The sequence below is a fragment of the Berghia stephanieae genome, chromosome 2 (assembly GCF_034508935.2).
Source record: "Berghia stephanieae isolate SIO BIC M18660-M18661 chromosome 2, UCSD_Bste_1.3, whole genome shotgun sequence".
In the NCBI taxonomy this organism is placed as follows: Eukaryota; Metazoa; Mollusca; class Gastropoda; order Nudibranchia; family Aeolidiidae; genus Berghia; species Berghia stephanieae.
Genome location: NC_088361.1, coordinates 128,489,613 through 128,509,053, shown reverse-complemented (window position 1 = coordinate 128,509,053; position 19,441 = coordinate 128,489,613). Strand labels below are relative to the sequence as shown.

At 34.3% G+C, this 19,441-nt stretch overlaps 1 protein-coding gene across 1 annotated transcript in view; it reads right to left on the bottom strand.

Annotated features, from left to right (window-relative positions):
* Positions 1-2,172: 2,172 nt before the first annotated feature.
* LOC144966591 (protein-lysine N-trimethyltransferase SMYD5-like) overlaps positions 2,173-19,441 on the bottom strand; it is a 17,597-nt gene continuing 328 nt past the window's right edge. The window contains exons 2-12 of the mRNA XM_078903282.1: positions 15,714-15,962; positions 12,971-13,092; positions 11,015-11,084; positions 10,478-10,582; positions 8,307-8,369; positions 6,678-6,748; positions 5,812-5,918; positions 5,285-5,341; positions 4,264-4,358; positions 3,269-3,339; positions 2,173-2,419 (exon numbers count right to left, since the gene is read on the bottom strand). Coding sequence (XP_078759408.1) covers positions 2,305-2,419; positions 3,269-3,339; positions 4,264-4,358; positions 5,285-5,341; positions 5,812-5,918; positions 6,678-6,748; positions 8,307-8,369; positions 10,478-10,582; positions 11,015-11,084; positions 12,971-13,092; positions 15,714-15,962 — 1,125 coding nt within the window. The 3' untranslated portion in view covers positions 2,173-2,304. The remainder of the gene's footprint in view (positions 2,420-3,268; positions 3,340-4,263; positions 4,359-5,284; positions 5,342-5,811; positions 5,919-6,677; positions 6,749-8,306; positions 8,370-10,477; positions 10,583-11,014; positions 11,085-12,970; positions 13,093-15,713; positions 15,963-19,441) is intronic.

The window sequence follows — 19,441 nt, the reverse complement described above, 5'->3', positions numbered from 1 at the left end:
CATTTTCCCCCCAAAATTATGCCACGAAAATGCCCCCCAAAAAAGTGAAATTATGCCCGAAACGACAAGTAATGTGAATATTTTTTTGTGATGCTGATGCAATTTGTACATAGAGAAATAATAAATTATTACAATAAACAAGTAAATAATTTACAAATTTAAAAGCAAAAAGAAGTGAGAAAAAAAAAATAAAAGACTACACAAGAGATCTAATCTCAATCTCAAAACATTGGAAGCCACAAAAAATTGTCGCATACCCAAAATTAAAAAAAAAAAAGATTAGATCTAATGCACATGATTTTTATGCAACAATTAGTATTAAATTAGCATTACTGAGAAATACTATGAGCTATCATTAATAATACCATTCATATATGTAAAATTTATAAAGAAATTTTATTTTGAAATAAAATTGATCCATTTCTCTTAACCGCACAATGTTATTAGGCCCACCTTTGTCTTAAAAGTCTTCTGTTTTCTAACCAAAAAAAAAATATAAAAAAATAAAAAGAACAATTTTTCTTCAAAAAGAAAGGGAAAAACCAAATAAGTTTACCCTCACTTTTCTTTAATTTTCTAAATTTTAATGATGATATTTCACAATATACTAAAGCCATTACGAAACCAGGCATATTTTCACAAAAGTTAAGATTATGTTCTACCCTTCTGACGTGTTTTCAGCATAAAGCAACTTAATAATTAAGTTGATTTCGTCACAAAAACTACTCCTAGCTATTTCATACTTCATTTGCTAGTTGAATATGTCATTCTATAAAATAAAAAAACTTGATTGAAAACAGCAGAGTTGTACAGTCTTAAATCCTATTTCAGTCCCTGAAGAGACTTTGCACCTCAGGCTTTTGTCTTTCTTTCACAATACGGCCAATTTTTAACGCAGAAACTTCAAATTTGGTAAATATTCCTAGCTTGACACCCCCTATGATCTGGTCTAATTTTGTTTACCTGGTGTAAATAGTTTTTGTGGACAACAAAGACATCATTATCATCATTACTATTATTATTACACACAGTTTTGTGTTGGTACGCTATATCCGGCTGGTGGATGTTGTGAGTATTTTATTTAAACGCAAAGCATCAATCCACAGCCATCTTCATGTAGTCAATGCTTTGGCATCTGTCAAGTGCCAAGTCGACAGATGTATGTTGATGATGAAATCACTCCCTTACTCACATTTAAAAAAATATATATTAATAGAAATTCATTTCTAATATCAATTTTTGGAGTAGACACATTGCTCTTGGTATCAAACCTATTGTCATTTTGATGCAGATCAAGAATCTGAAAAAAAAATTGTCCAGTTTTTTAATACTACCACACCCTCAATCGCTGACAGTTTAGGAAAATGTTCGAGCAAACTATCCGTCACCATGCTAAGCATTAAGATCAGCCACAAACCACATGCCAAAGCTCATATATTTTTTTTAAAGAGAAGAAAAAAAGCCGAAATATGCGACAAAGACTTTTTTCTTGTCTTTTTTTTTTATTATTTAAAAAAAAAAAAATGAAATATGCGGCAAAGACACGCGGAAAGCCGCATATATGAGGATGTGGTGGCATTTTCCTGGAGGGACAAGGAAATACATTCTAAAGTAAGTTCTTAATAAAACCTTAGGTGGTTGCTACTTGTTACTACTCCTTGACTGCTGCACATTGGAAACAAACTGGTTGACTATGTTTCTACACAAATTGGTGTTCCTAATTAAAAGACAAAAAAAAAAAAAAATTCCCTTTATTCATCCCCAAAGGGAAATTTGTCTTTAGGGTCTATTCCAAGGGAAGACTGGAATAATCCAGGCGATAGCCGCAGTGCAGTGCCGCAAAGTGAGCTAGGGCGAGGCACTTGTTCAAGGTCACACAACGAAGTGGGTAGTCGAACTCTGTATCTTTTGGGTACAAAGCAAAGGCAGATACTTCTGAACTACGCTGTCGCAAATACAGTGCAACCTCTCCATAATGACATCATAGGGACCAGAAATAAAATGTCGGGATAGAGAGTTGGTGTATCAAACAGTGCCAGACAAAGCAGAAAAGAAAAATACAAGAAAACAAACATTCCAAAAAAAAAAAAGTCTTCCCGAGTACACTCAATACTAACAGGATCGATATTCAACACAGGATAGGGCTAATGAAATATCAAAAAACATGAAAACTTATGTCTTATGGTGGTGGTTTATTGGTTGGATCACACTATAGACAATAGTTACTTATTATATCATAAGTACAAGTACAATATATGTGAACATCACAACTCTTGACGGATTTGTCAAATGAGTAGATCTATTCTAATCATCCATTTCTTCTTCCTCGTCCTCTTCTTCGTCATCATCTGAGGTAATACTTTCATGATCTGCTTGGGACAGACACTTATCACATCGACAGTGAAACAAGTAATTTTCTCTGGGAATGAAGAACAGAAATAATCAAATGTATTGAAAATTTATATTAAAAGGCTCTATTTTTTTCTTTACCGATAACTTTCACACCCTATTACTATTTATGTAACAGTTGTAGCAATAACTGAGTAGTAGAATCTCGTCTAGTAATACAGTCAAGCAATTTTTAGATATTTCAGTGACAAAGTGTGTGGCAATGGTCACAAAATTTGGCCCCAAGCATAAAGCAATGAACAGAGTAAAACATAACAGTGACAGAGTCCAAAAAGGAAAAAAATGCATTATATTCATTTCTGATCATTACTTTTTAAGGTCTACAGCTTCTAGCAACTAAGCATCACTTTGGACCCAAGCTTAGTGTTCTTTCTTAGACAAGAACTCGGTTGTGGTCGAGTGTTGGCATATTTTGAAAGAGTCTGTATAATAAGGGCTCACTTGCATTGTATGTCAGACGGGGAAGTAATTGAAACCATGTGAAATGCATTTAGCACGGTAAAACATGGAAATGCCCTAAAAATTAGTATTTTGAGGTTTACATATTTAATAAAGTTTCTAAGTACAGTTGCTTGAGTCTTTTATAGTTGAATGTGAAACTAATATTTTGGCAAGGTCATAAAATGATATCTCAAGTGTCCTTTCTTAACATGGAAATGATCCTTTATATCATATTGGTATTTATTATACTATATAATATTTATATTAAGCATATTAATTTCAAAATGATGCATTCTACAAAATTATCAATTTTTATTTTCTCCTGGCACAAAGTGTTCCTATAAGACACAATTTTTTTTTCGATTCATGTACAAAAAAAAATAAAATTCTAACAAAGCGAAATAAACAAATAACAAACCTTAAAATCTTTTGTCGACTATGTCTACTCCTGTTAACGTCACAACAACCAATGTAACTGATGGTGATCTCCTTTATGAATAAAAAATAAAGAAAACTCATAAATTGTCATTCCATATCAAAGGATTAATAGTTATTTCTTATGCTCAATCAAACCTTTAGGAAAAGCGAAAAAATTCATGCAGTAAACTGAGTAAATCAAAATATGTAAAGAATATTAAAACAGCAAGACCTGCTTCTGTGAATAAATTTTGCATAATGGAATCCAGCAGTTATTTTGATAATCTTATTCCAATTTCAAGGTTTGTTTCCGTAGATAGCATGCCATATACCGTAAAGTTTATTACTAACTAAATGTATATAATATTAAGTTGATACTCACTAAGTTAGTCTCTACTACAACTAAAAACGAAAGGTCTTTTTCACATCTAACACAAATAACTTATATACTGACCAACCTTGTCAGAATTAGCAAAAGAAACCAAATTAAAGGCTCATTTTATTTTATTTACGAAGTCACCATCAGGTAAGCAATTAAGTCAGTGTTCATCCTGCAATGTACATAAGATGGACTGAGAAGAGAAGGAGAAGGAAGAGAGGAAGAAAAAGTAAATGCAGAGGAAGAGATGGAGAAGGTGAAAGGTGGGGAGTGTGTATTTTACCTCTAGATGGAGAAGGTGAAAGGTGGGGAGTGTGTATTTTACCTCTAGATGGAGAAGGTGAAAGGTGGGGAGTGTGTATTTTACCTCTAGATGGAGAAGGTGAAAGGTGGGATGTGTATTTTACCTCTAGATGGAGAAGGTGAAAGGTGGGGAGTGTGTATTTTACCTCTAGATGGAGAAGGTGAAAGGTGGGGTGTGTGTATTTTACCTCTAGATGGAGAAGGTGAAAGGTGGGGAGTGTGTATTTTACCTCTAGATGGAGAAGGTGAAAGGTGGGGAGTGTGTATTTTACCTCTAGATGGAGAAGGTGAAAGGTGGGGAGAGTGTATTTTACCTCTTCTGGTGAGATGTCCTTGAGAGCAACAAGAGACAATGTGTTATCCCCGTGAACAAACTTGATTTCAGCGTTTGGCTCACAACTATGGTTGCCTGACAAAACAAACAAATAATTGGAGACAATTAAAGTTAATTATACGAGATTTAGTTTGTGTGACTAATCCACACACCACAGAGATAAAACATACAATGAGCTTCAATTCTCTGAATATATAAATGGAGATCACATAATTACGGTGCAGGGTATGGGGAGGAGAAATAGATATGTATATAGCATGGATCCTTGCTTGTTGGAGTGGAGGTACAAGCCTTGGTAGTATGCTTGCGTTTTCCTTTTTATTTTTGGAGGGTGACGAGAAAGGCATTGGACATGAGAATGTGTGTAAAATTGAAGAGGGGTAAGCAGGGATTACAGTTAAATGTGTCAGACAGGTTGACTGAAAAAAAACCCAAAAAAAAACTGCTATAACAAACTTTTTTCCTATCTGAACTCGTTCATTTTATTTGTGCTCAACTGTATTTTCATCTTTTGAGCTCATGTTGATTAAAATCCACTTTATTGTAAAAAAAAAAATAGGGCAATTGGTATGGACATCCTTGTCTTGCAAACACTTTCCCTTACCGCAGATTTTTCACATCTTGAGCATGTCATTTTCAAGATATAAAACAACTCCGCAAAAGCACATCAAAGCATATGAAACCAATTGTAAATGTTGTCAAGGGGAAGTAAATGCAACTTTACTCCTTCACATGAATTGGTCATGATTCGTCAATATATTGTTTTGCATGAAGCAATCAATTTCTCAAACTGCAAACTGACATCATGAATTTAAAACATACAGATGCTAAAATCTAATTTATCAATGGAAATCATCCCAAATTTCCTTCATTTTGAACCTCAAACCCACTATGCTACAGACAGATGTGAGCATTGATTGAGGCTACCCTATAAATGATATTATTCTAAATTCTTTACAAAGATTAGGCATGTAATGATGTGAAAGTTTTAAGCGACTTACAAGCACTCTGTAGCTGGTATAGCCCTGACCCTTCACAATCCAAGAAATCTCCTGATACTGAAAAGTAAGATAGAATGCTTTAATTCAGTGTTAAAGGACATTTAAAAAAATAAATAATAATGTAAATAATTGAATATTTCGATTTTTTAATAAAATTGTTTTTCATAGGTTAGTTTTAAATTAGTATGAGGGCTAGTGCTTATAATCTTATCAAAATTTAAACTGACACATAACAAAGAAATATGGCGAGTAAATGCATGCAGAATAGTATTTTCCCCCATCCCGAGGTTATGAAAACCAGAACAAAAGCCTTTTCAATTTACAAAAATCACATCACTTATTTCTGATCTTGATTTGTTTTTTTAAATTTTAATATTGTAATAGCAATAGTAAGCATAAAAGAGTGTTCCAAAGACACCCCCCCCCCCCCCAAAAAAAAAAAAAAAAACCCAAAAAAAAAACAAACAAAAAAAACCCAACAAAAATACAAAAAAACAAACAAAACTAAACAAAAAACAAGAACAAACCTTCTTCCATTTGATCATAGATTTTCTCAGTTTCTGCATCGACCCTTGATCTTTCTTCATCATCCAAGTCTAACGCCTCCACCTTCTTGACCCATCGACTGAAAGAGCTGACAAAAAATAAGAAGATGAAATCTGTTTTGATACGTCTGGTAATATTTACATGGACAAAAATATGAGATGAATCAAAATCAAATCTTAAGACCAGTAGTTATCTTTTTCAACCCATTAAAAATATTTCCAAAGGCAAGACATCCATTTTGAAGTCAGTTTACAAAAGATACCTTGTCGAGGGTAGTTTTGGTTCGTTCACAAAAAGAACTGAATTAGGTCAGAGAATTTGCATAAGCAATTAGTCACCTCAATATCATATTTTCCTCTTCCTTTTGAAGATGAATATTAAATTTGGAGTATTTTAAAACATAATTTGACGTCAAACAAATTGGATGACATAACAGCAGTAAATTGTGAAACTGAAAACAATTAATTTAATAGGTGTGCTTTTAGACGAAATATATTCACATCTAGATTGCCTATTTAAATGGTTATACCTTGCTCAATGCAAAAGCTTCATTTATTTCCCCAGTGGACCATATGGAAGTAAGTACTCTTTTCATACTAGTACTAGTGGTCTTCACTGCCTTTGGCCAGTACATGAGTCACATTGAGTAATGTATTTAAAATGCCTTACACAAGGGCAAAATGTTTGGGTAAGAGTTTTCACAATCATTGCCACCTCTAATTGCTGACGATGTTCATAATTTTTTTACCTTCGTTACATAACATGACACTCTGCCATTGATGCCACAAAAAGCAACAGAGATTTGGACCATATTATAGTCACCCATTTATGCTGGAACACAACGTACCTGGATGCTATACCTTGTCCATTAGTGCCTATCAGAGCAATTAGGCTGTTGAATCCTTCCGGATGAAACCACTGAAGAACACAAATTACAAAATGAATTGTAAAACAAATACTCTAGTGCTCATGCACTAATAACAACAGACTAGGGAGCAGACCAGACAACAGCCACTTTTTAGTGGCTAATCGTCCCTGGTTGCATAACATAAAAAAGAAAATGGCGGCGCTCGACCTCTCGTGTTCAGATTCTTTGAGTTCCCTATATATGGCCATGTCAATCATGTAGACATCATTTGATGATATAAACCTACCCTTTGATGTCTGCAGTCGCCTTTTCGTTTTCTATGGTCACTCATGGCTAAAGAGCCGTCAACAATGAACTGAACCATCGTTGAAACACTGGAAGACGCTCATGGCATAGTTGCGTCACAATCACCACGTTGCTGAATATATTATCCAGGCACGGTTGATAGGTAAAGAAGCCAAATTATGTTCTAGTTACATTTGAAACAAACAAAGTATATCACTGATCTCGTCTCATTGAGATATAAAGAATGATATAAAAATCAAGAAAATCGGCCGATAAATAAAAAAGTTGCTAAAAACAGCTAAAATAAACAAAAGCAATTATTAAAATCAAATTTATTCGTAAAACAGTTGGTTTTCAACCAATTTTTCTGAAACAAGGACCAATGTTATTCTTTTTTCAAGCTGATTTCAACAATGTGACTTTCAAATTCCTGAGAATTATATTTTTTTACTTTTAGATTTTAGCTTTTAGGCCTACTCAAAAAGGTGTTATATTCCTTGTGTAACAATAGCGTAATACATGACGGTGAGAACAATAGCGTAATACATGACGGTGAGATTCACAATTCTACACAAATGGACGGTGGCGGCATATCAAAGAGGTGTACCGAATTTATTTACCAACTACTTTTCTTAGTGCTAAAATTACAAAGTAATAATTTTGCGTCAGAAAAAATAACTCTCAAGTTCCTATCTCTTTATTACAATAAAATTGATACCACGAATGACAAAATCGCCCCACAAATAAGGGAGTTATAAATTATTCATAATATTTTTTTAAAGTTATTAATATAAACCCGATCATTGGAGCCAAGTCTAAATGTACAAGTAAAAGTGTAGTTTAATATGTCTAATTTGGTTTATCATCATCAACCTGGCCTTTTTTTCTATTTTCCGTCCACAAATCAAGGTTAATCGAACTCAGTCAAAGACATTCATATAGAGATTAAATCGCACAGCGTCCCTGGTTTCATGTAAAAGAAAATGGCGGCGCTCGACCTCTCACTAGCCACTTTTGATGACGTTTTCCTACCTGTTGTCCCCTCTAGTCCTGTATTCTCTATGCTAATAACATCAGAAAAAAAACCCTAATAAATTTTTTAAGAATCCGCAACATAATTATGCATGCCAGTTCAGAGGAACAACAGCATTCTTATCTGTAAACAGTAAATTAAATAATCGTAGCCTCAGTCAAGGGAATTTTTGGGATTTAAAATATAATATTTAAAAAAAACAATGCTTTCATTTGTAAATTCTCAGAAAAAAAGGTCAAATCAATGCATTTGTGAGCTCATCAGAAAAAGAAAAATTAATGTCGACTCACATTTTGAACAGACTCTTCTTGTAATACATTCAGGAAATGAGTGCGTAAAGCCTCTCTCTGGACCTGGCAATAAAAATTGTAAAAAAAAAATAATATTAAAAAATGGATTCTGAATACAAAACTAATGAAAAGGCTAATAAATAAAATTAGTTTCCTCTCGTGTATTCTATTTGTTTGTTCCCATGGGTCAAAGTTGGCAAAAGTAATTTAGCCTGAAAGAGATACAAAAGACATAGTTTAGCAGGTTTTTTTTCTTAATATTTTTAAATGCTATAACATCAAACAAATTAAAGGGTGAGCCAATGCTAACAGATCTTGTGGAAAGTCCATTGCAATAGATGTACGTCATATCCAATGGGTAGCAAGTAATTGCTATTGTCCATCTCAAGCTAAAGAAACAGGGATAAACTCCCGCTCCATAGGCCTATTGGCTCTGGAGGTCTACTTTCTTCTTCCAATAATGATTTTCTCCTCAAATAACCATGGCTTTTCTGTCAGATGCTTTACAATTCATTGGCTTTATGTTACTCCCTGTACAGTAATTTGAAATATATGAAATGTCTGTATGTGTGAAATCTTAATTTAATTTAGGAAAATATTCTTGTTATATATCTACAGCATGTTTTAATAACGTGGCGATTATAAGGATGATGCTCATGTGTTGGCAGCAGCAATAATTTGTTTACAAAAAATTAATTAATCAGTACATTTTTGACCAATCAAAACATGGGATCCGTGACACACTTCAAACCTGCTCGAACAAACATAGCTGGTTGCTTACTAACAATAGAATGAATGAAGTTGACATCACACTTCTCTTTATTGTTTTTAGACAAGTTGGGTGAATGAGTTCTCTCAATCAGGCTATTGACGTTATTCACACAGTCTTGTGTGTTGGTTCAATGGGAGCGATCTATATTCAGGTTTTCGTCCAACCGAGTCATCGATCACATGAAATGTTGCTGTCAAAGGATTTGACATTTCTTAATAAATGTAAACACGCTGATTTGCTTATGAAAGTTGTAAACATACACATGTGTCAAGCTGAACAAAATGACCAATTGTGATATTGGATAGTTCAAAAATTGTGAACACTTTTCACGATGTGGGTCACTTTGAGCACATTTTGCAATGTAACCAATGACTCAGAGAACATGGAAAGGTAAAATAGAAATAGATCAACCCCATTGTTTTGGCTGATAGAACTAATAAGTATTACATTAAAAAGCATACCAATGTGAAACACATGTGTGCAGATTACATAATTCAGCAATCACTATCATTGCTGTGAATATTGACTGTTCAGACAATCTAAATCATTTGGGCTTAAAGAACCTCTACAAGTTTTTGACATGAAGTACTCAGAAATTGTGAGAGATTTTTTTTCTTTTATATAGCGCGATATCCACTAAACGTGCTCAAAGCGTTTTACAACTGGGCCACTGACCAAAAGCAACATGTGACATGAAGGACGAGACACGACGCTTGTTAGGTGAAATTACAATTTTCTCGGAGACAACGCTGTTAACGGCCAGGTAATCATTTTACAACCGAGTACAGTGAGATAATGTGAGTAAAGAGCCTTTTCCAAGGACTCATCAATGCGCCGAGCGAGATTTGATCCCAGGACTTTCCGATTGGAAAGCTAGTGTCTTACCACAAGACCACATAGCTGCACCAAAAATAAATATATCACTTCATTGATAAAATAAAACATACCGAAAATATGACAGATATTGTCAGTGTCAATATTTAGGTTCTTGTGATCGATTTCAAGTAATTTAAAATTCTATCATGATTACCATCACCAAAAGTTGATCCTCCCCCCCGCCCCTTTAATATTGAGAAAGGCAGTCCAGATAGCTCAGTTGGTAGGGCACTTGCTTCACACACAAAGGGACTGAGATCAATCCAAGGTGCAGTCAAGATTTTTTCTGCCCCTGTCCACCCAGCAGTGATTGGGTCTGTTAGATCTGGTGGAAAGTACTTTGCAATAGACCAGAGCCCTATACAAAGGGTAGCAAGCATTTCGCGTTGGGATAAACTCTGGCTCTATAGGCATAAAGGCTCTGAAGGACTACTTTATTTTTAATATTGAGAAAATGATAAAAGGGATATAATATTGAAAGACACACAACAAGAGTTACTCAAATAAGTGGGCTTACACCAACCTCAAACTTTTCTCCCAGGAGTTTGTGTGCCAATCCGTCATGTTCATTGACAGCTACTTGACAAAATCTAGAAAATTGTTGAAGGATTTCACCCTTGTCTTCAGCCTGAATGATTAGGTAATAGATAAAAACAATAACTTATCTTCAGTCTGAATGATTAGGTAATAGATAAAAACAACAATTTATCTTCAGTCTGAATGATTAGGTTATAGATAAAAACAACAATTTATCTTCAGTCTGAATGATTAGGTTATAGATAAAAACAACAATTTATCTTCAGTCTGAACGATTGGGTGTTGTTAAAAATTAATGACGTTTTTATGTCATGAAATGACATCACTTTAATAGCATGTCTAGGGATCATCTCTCTCTCTCTCTCTCTCTCTCTCTCTCTCTCTCTCTCTCTCTGTGTTTTCTCTGGCATTTAACACTCTGTCTATGTCGAATAAATCTTATAAACTATATCATTCTATTTCAGATTTTAGTTTCAGTTCTTTTTTTTTTTTTTTACTTTTTAGTATCTGATATATAATGTACCTGCTTGACAAGAGCTACCATTTTAGCAATGAGCATTGCGCTTGTTGTCTCTGGTGGATAGTGGAATGATCTGTGATAAATAAATGGATGAATGAATAAGTAAATAAATAAATAAATACTGTAAAATTACTTTAAACCGAAAGAAGCAAAACAGAAAAATACCTTAAACCGCAAAGAATTTAATAAATTGTACTAGTTTCTTCATTATCTTTGTCTTAATTCTTAAGATGAACCGAAATACTTCTAAGTAGGACTTTCTTTAAACCGAAACAACTTGAGAGCACCTTCCCCTTTTCTTTCTCTATTTTTCTTCCAAAATTCGGGAAGGTGGCCACACGTAATAATGCCCGATAATAAACAAAGACCGCAAGTTTAAGACAACTTACCATTGACATGCCATTTCATTTCCACGTTGTTTAAATTAATGTATGTGTAAGGGGGGGGGGGGTCTATGTAATTAGGCCTTTGAACCTAATGGCTTTTCAACAAAAGAGGGGTGTGTAGTAGACAGCTTAGCATTGACACACCTTTTTATTTTCATTTCACTTCACCTCTGAGTAGCTGCGCATCATTCATTATCAATTATCATTAAGATTTTTCGATCTTATTTTTAGCTTTACATTTTACCAAAAGATGTCTAAAAGACATCACTGTGCTTACATGTTGGAGTTTAAAATCAAAATACTATGTGAAGTCGATGAAAAAAAAGTTGAGCAAGACGGAGATAATATGTAAAAAACCTGGCATCCCGAACTCAACTCTTTCAACAATTTTGAATGGAAAACGAAAAACCCCAAAAATATTTTTAAAACACACCAAAAAAAAAGAATAATAAAATAATTTTTTCAAAAAAATGGTTACGAAGAGAGCATTTATTCAAAAACTCCATTTAAGGGGAAACCCATGATACGATTAAACAAGCAAATTCCTTAAATAGTTACTACCTTTGAAAAACATCGCAAAACGGGAACCTACTTTAAACCAAAATGTCTTTAAACCGAAATGGTTTAGAAGGTCCCCAAAATTTCGGTTTAAAGTAATTCTACTGTATATAAATAAATAATATCATTTTCATGACACAGTAAGTAAAAAAAAAAGATATACTCAGGTCACAAACAAATCATTGACTACAGGTTATTATTTTAATTCGATTAAGTTAAGTGATGGCTAAACAAGAAAAGCAACTTATTTTATGGCCTCTATGAAAGTGGAACACAGAAAAAATCCTGCTTCTCATAACCGTACGTCGATTTTGTTGATATTTCTCAGATTGAAAAAAAAAAAAAAAGTCAAGTGAACAGCCATTCATATGTAAATACAAAACGTCAAGCTGTTTAAGTCAGACTGCAAACGAAATATAATAAGCTCCCAACCATAAATATCGCAATCAACTATTAAATAAAAAGATGTCAAGCAGTACAAATTAATATCATCATGTTAGAAACAGCTTTTCCCTTAACAGCAGTTTTATAAAAGACTAGAAAATCACCCCACTAAGTCACTAAGTGCAGCACTGTCATCTGCCTCTATAAGTTGCTTAGCCAAATATATGGCCCTGATCTAGTTCTCTTCATCCTATAACATTGGTAGCACAGATAATCAGCTTCTGGCCTTAAAAACTTACCAGAAAGGCCTGTCCCGCTATTACCCTACTCAGTCTCGACACATTTCAGCATTGTGCTACTTTGATAATTTCATACACACTCCACACTCGTTAGGAAATTGACACCTATAAAATCCTCACTGAATATTATTGAAACAGTAAATTAAGGAATATCTATTAATATATGAGAGCAGATTTCTGGGTGTGTAAATAGGACATTTTTAGAACCAACCCATTTCCACTAAAATGACTTGCATCTAACCACTCATCTAATCCATAAAGAAACAAACATCCATATCACTCATTATCGTTACAATTCCCAAATATCCCAATAGCACATGCACAGACTTTACCTCCAGATTTCCATGAGAGCATTAAGTGGATGTGCAGGATCTTCCCTGGATCTTCCAAGACACAATACTTTGTGGTACTGGCTAAAGGCAACATCCCTACAAGCAGGACTACAGTACAACATCTGGATGGTGTAAAAGTTAATCAATTAACTAACCACCAACAGGGGTGAGAATGACTGGTCACAAAAAAGGAAGAAATTTTTCAGCGTGTAGATCATGCCCCATCCATGCGACTATAACCTATAAAGTTGAATTTCATTAAAATTTACTGAGATGCAATCCAAAATGTATCTCGCGTTTTTTTCTGATACCACTCAGAGAAATTTCGAAAGTTGGAAGAGTAATTACAACATATAAAATCTTATCTACTTAGAGAATAGTACCATGTGATCATACAATGTCAACAGCCACCACTCACCCCCAATATTCACTTAAAAAAAATACTCATATGATCAGGTGGTGGTTATAGTAGTACTAGTGGTAGAGATGATGGTGTGGTAGTAATCATGACCGGTAGGATGCTGTAGTGGTGGTTTTAGTAGTGATTGTAGGGACGATGATGTGGTGGTGGTTGTAGTAGTAGTCGTGGTAGGAATGGTGATGTGGTGGTGGTTGTCGTAGTAGTGGTGGTCATAGGAATGATGTGGTGGTAATTGTTGTAGTAGTGGTGGTGGTGGTGGTGGTATGGATAGTGATGTGGTGGTAGTTGTAGTAGTGGTAGGGATGATGATGTAGTGTTAGTTGTAGTAGTAATGGTGCTAGGAATGATGATGATGATGATGATGATGTGGTGGTTATTATAGTTGTGATGGTCATAGAGATGTGGTGGTGGTTGTAGCAGTAGTGGTGGAAGGGATGATGATATGGAGGTAGTTGTAGTAGTGGCGGTGGTGATAGGGATGATGATGTCGTAGTAGTTGCAGTAGTGGTGGTGGTTTACAGTAGTTTTTATTAGGAAATATGCAGATTCTCAGCCCTGTCACCAAACGAAGTGAAAAAAAGTTGACCAAAAACGATCAGAAAGAGAGAGAGAGAGAGAGAGAGAGAGAGAGAGAGAGAGAGAGAGAGAGAGAGAGAGAGAGAGAGAGAGAGAGAGAGAGTAATATATATATATAAAAGAGAGAGAGAGAGAGAGAGAGAGAGAGAGAGAGAGAGAGAGAGAGAGAGAGTGTGTGTGTGTGTAATATGTGTCATGAAAATTAATTTGTGCATTAAAATTCTCAGCCAACTTGTCATTGACAGGACTTTACTTGCATGATGGCTAAAATTAGACCTATAACTTATAACTTACAGTCTTTTCTGGACGAGGCAATGTCTTTAATACAACTCTCGTTCAGATCTTACTTTGGTAGAGTTAATATATGGAGTTCCCTATATGGCATGTCAATCAAGTAGATATCTTTGATGATATAGACATACAGCCCACTCTTGATAAACTAGTCAGTGAGTTTTCGTTTCTACGGTCACCATGGCTAAATCACGCCAGAAACGATTCATAGGCGTCCATCACAATTTTCAACTTTTTGTTCTCGTGAGTTCTAAGTTTTGGCCGAACATTGGCTCTTGAGCATCTTGCCCTTCAACGATTGGTCTTCTGCAAGCTCACGTGTACGCCGTCAACAATGAAATTGAACCATCGTGAGGCAGTGGAAGAACAGGCCTGGAAATAGTTGCGTCACATCGCCACGTTGTGAATAATTATCCCGAGTCTTGTAAAACCAATTATGTTCTAGTTACATTTGAAACAAACAAAGTATAATCATATCTTCTCTTGAGAATAAATAATAATAATAAAAATCAAGAAATCGGTCCGTTAATTAAAAATATGCTAAAAAGCTAAAACAAAAGCAATTTTTAAAATCAAATTTATTCGTAAAACCGTTGGTTTTCAACCGATTTTTCTGAAAAAAGGACCAATGTACTTCTTTTTTCAAGCTGATTTCAGCAATGTGACTTTCAAATTCCTCAGAATTATATTTTTTACTTTTAGATTTTAGCTTTTAGGCCGACTCAATAAGGTGTTATATTCCTTGCATAACAATAGCGTAATACATCGACGGGGAGAAGCGTCTTTGTTTCGGCCAGCTGGATAGATAGCCCGTGATTGGTTGAAGACTTTGAGACGCTTGATTCACAATTCTACACGAACGGACCCCGGCGGTCTATCAAAGAGGTGTAACAAATTTATTTACCGACTATTTTCTTGGTGCTAAAATTACAAAGTAATAATTTCGCATCAGAAAAAATAACTCTGAAGTTCCTATCTCTTTATTACAATAACATTGATACCTCGAATGACAAAATCGACCCACAAATAAGGAAGTTATAAATTATTCATAATATTTTTAAAAGTTTACAATAATTGTCTTCAAAGTCATTTTTCATCACCAAAGTCGTAATTTTTTACCGATTTTTCTCAAACAAAGTGCAATGTCAATGATTTTCACCCGCAAATAAAATAGGATTTAAATCGCAATTTCTGAAACGTATTTTCTTTTCTGTCGGCAAATTTATAACAATCAAAGCTGAAAACACCCTGCGGCAGTGACAGGGCCTGCCATTTCCTTCACAACGATTGGATTTTACTTACTGAGGCCAGTCTTGACTACCCCGCCCATGAATATTATGCCGTTGTCGGTTTTTGTCGGGTTGAATCTTAAAGATTTAATACAAAATCACACTTCATGACTCTATAAACCTTTATCAGATGTTAATTAGCTGGTCATGGTAGGTATCTACTTACCTGACATTGCAGACAAGGCGATATCTGAAGCTCATTGACATCACAGCACTCTGGATAAGACAAAGTCAAGGATGAGTTATTGGACAGGCGGCGGGCCATGGCTTCAGCAGGCTCTAAAGACCGAAGGCAGTGTTCACATGCCTTGTATTGGTATAGCTCATTCCAAGAGTATTGGGCACTCACTATTGGTTTCTCTTCAAGTATCACATCCCCCTCAATGAATGGTTTACAAGCAAGTAGACCTTTTCCCTTTAAGATGAAACATTAAACAAGGGTATTAATCTATTATTCAGGCCTGTAAATTTATCAGCCCATCGGCTGATTTCAGAGTTTTAACAATTATTAGTTTTTCAGTCTTACAATCATCAACATTGAGAACGTTAATTATTATCTTTCATGGAAACTCCAAATAATAATTAATAACAGATCGTAATCCAAGATCGTGTCAGTCTAATTTTAAACTATCATGAAGTCCGAAATTGATTAATATATGCTATGGGTTTTACCAATGAGGATTGTGCCCTTATCGTAAAACTACTTTCATCATCTGAGGTCACAGGTGATGGATCTGAAATCAGCTCGCTGCTTGCTATTTACCTTTGTTATTTGGAACGGAGACCAAATTTCAGATCAAAAGTCTGAAACATTGAATTGAGAATATAGTGCATTTACTCAAGTTACAAAGCCTGTCCTCAATGTTTGTTTTGTTTTTTATTTTCCTATGAAGCCGCCTCGATACTTTTTCCACAAAGCTGCCCGAATGATTTTTCCACGAAGCCGCACTGATGGTTTTTTTTTTGTTTTTTTTTAAAACGGCTTTGTTATTGTTACTGTTTCCCTGTCGTAGATAGACCATAAAGTAAGTTGAAAGTGTTTTCATCAGTTATTTTGTTACGGATTACCTAACAAGATTTTTTTGGGGAGACTTTCCATAAGCCTAAGCTACTACATCCCAAGTCTTCTTCCGATTTGTATTTTCACCGTTGATCTTTTGTCATGTGTTTATTTATTCAATTTGTCATCATATGGAAGCATTTTAAAGTTTATAGTACAAACCTTTATAGATTAGTCAAAGTTTAAATTCTCATAATACGACCATTGTTTTGAACATCCTCGGCCGCCATTGTATTTTGTGCAAGAGCTTTTTTTTTTTTAATTTTGGGAGGGGGAAAACTATAATAGTTATTGGGTTTGGGAGGGGGGAGACTTTTAAAAAAAAAGTTTCCCCCCTCCCAACTCCCAACCCCCTACAAGAATCGCTGTGATTATCCCCAGACACCTGTCTGGGGATAATAAAAATTCGTTATCCCCAGAGACCTGTCTGGGGATAACGAATTTTCATTATCCCCAGACGCATATTTGAAACTCCGCTCGTTTAAACAATTATACACATTCCAGAATATGGATGTTTCCAAATGCACATAGAAATAAGGAAAGTTAATAAAATATCTATAAAAACATAAAATTAACCAACATTAAAATCAGTTGTTACTACATATACACAATATGCGTCGACTTCAAAGTGGGTGTCATGGCCGAATGGTTTAGTCGTCTGCCCTGGAAGGTTGACCAGAATCGACGTTGTGGGTTCGAATCCTGGTAACGACACTTTTTATTTTATTTTATTTTTTTAAAATTCCGTCTTCTTTTTACAGAACGTTGAAAGGGATAAATGTCCCATCCATCCTCCCCCCACCTCTTTTTAAAAAATATTAAACTCTCTCTCTCCTCTCTTGGTCTTTTTTCTAGTTTCTAGCAAATATATTCGTCCGCACTCCGATCTCAAATAGTGTCTAAAAAGAATAAATAATTAAGAAGCAAACAAACAGAAATATTCAGAGAGCGACCAAATGGTCAGATAGAGGATAGATATAATAATAATAATAATAATAATAATAATAATAATAATAATAATAATAATAATAATAAATAATAATAACAATAATAATAATAATAATAATAATAACAATAATTATAATGATAATAGTAATAATAATAATGATAATAATAATAATAATAATAATAATAATAATAATAATAATAATAATAATAATAATAATAATAGTAATAGTATGATAATAAGAGTACTAATAATAAAAATAATATTATTATTGATAATAATATAATAATGATTATGGTGGTAATAGTAATAATAATAACAATTATTACAATTATTATTATTATTATTATTATTATTATTATTAATATTATCATTTGACCAAAAAAAACCAAAAAAAACAAAACAATAATAGATCTAGACCAAATTAAATAATGAAATATTATCGGAGAAATAAAAAATTCAACTGATTAAAAAAACTCTTGCTCGGAACTCGGAACAAAAGTGAAATCAATGAACATCAATTGGGAAGAATGAAAGACAAAGTAAAAAAAAAAAAAAAGTGTGTGTGTGTGTGAGGGGGGGGGGGGGGGGGGGGGAGTCGCGACTGGTTCGAATCTGTGCAGCTAAAAGGAGTAAAATGAAAGGTGGCCTAACCCACTGAGCTGTCTATCCACACCGCTATTGGAATATCTTAAATTCATATATGAGCTAAACATATTTCCACCATTTTTGCTTCCTTGTTTTGGTAGTTATTTTCATCTATGATTCGAATAAAAATATGTTGTTGGATCTAGTTTTGTGCACGTGTGATACTAAATTGTATTGTCTTGTGCGAAGCAGACAGGAAAATAACAGGTGTGGGTTTTGGGCTTTGGGGCGAACAACACCATGGCCTAGGAATTCGTCAGCGACATAAAAAATAATTCCCGGTCATCCCCAAAATTGTGGCCAGAATGAGCAAATTATAGAAACAAGAGAATATCAATAAAGTTAACAGGTAGGTAGGTAGTGAAAATTTAAATGGTTGGTGGACCATGAACAGATTTGATGATTAACAACTTTCTTCCTGGTTGAAAATAAAAAGTCGAATTGCCAGTTTGACGTTTTCAGATCAAAGTAACAAAAGAAATTTCATTGATCCAACTGCTTTAAAATAATTTTTTTTAAAGAGCTGGATTTGACATTTGATCACTATTTACTTTCATCTTGTGTTAAATATCACTTGATATATTAACTGTTTTGGGACACAACCACTAGTATTTTTTCCAGAATATTTGGTATTTTTCACGCCTAGTTTGGCATTTTGCATAAAATCTTTCTGCCCACTTGCTACATGCGTCTGGGGATAACAAATTTTCTTTACAAAAATTGGTTATCCCCAGACAGGCGTCTGGGAATAATGACAGCCTACTAGAATAATATACAAAAACAAAGAATACTGGAGATGTAGGAGCTTTCGGAAGGCCTCCCGAGTTTAAACTTTGACTAATCTATAAAGGTTTGTACTATATACTTTAAAATGCTCCTATATAATGACAAATTGAATAAATAAACACATGACAAAAGATCAAAGGTGAAAATACAAATCGGAAGAAGACTTGGGATGTATAGCTTATGGAAGGTCTCCCTCAATAATGAATATAGGCATCTAGAGTTATAGGCTATTGACTATCTATACGCCCGATGTTGGTGTACTGTGTTAGGAGGTTGTTGAATTATCATAAGTCATAATCATACTCCGCCGACTCCCTTTCCTGTCTTTTGATTTTGAGATTTTGAAACCTTGATGAATTTGAACTTAAAAGTTGAAGAAAAGTCTTGAATTGTTATTGATATTTCAGACTTTATCTAGTTTATAAGTGGCTGTTAAGTTAAAATAAACCCTGAA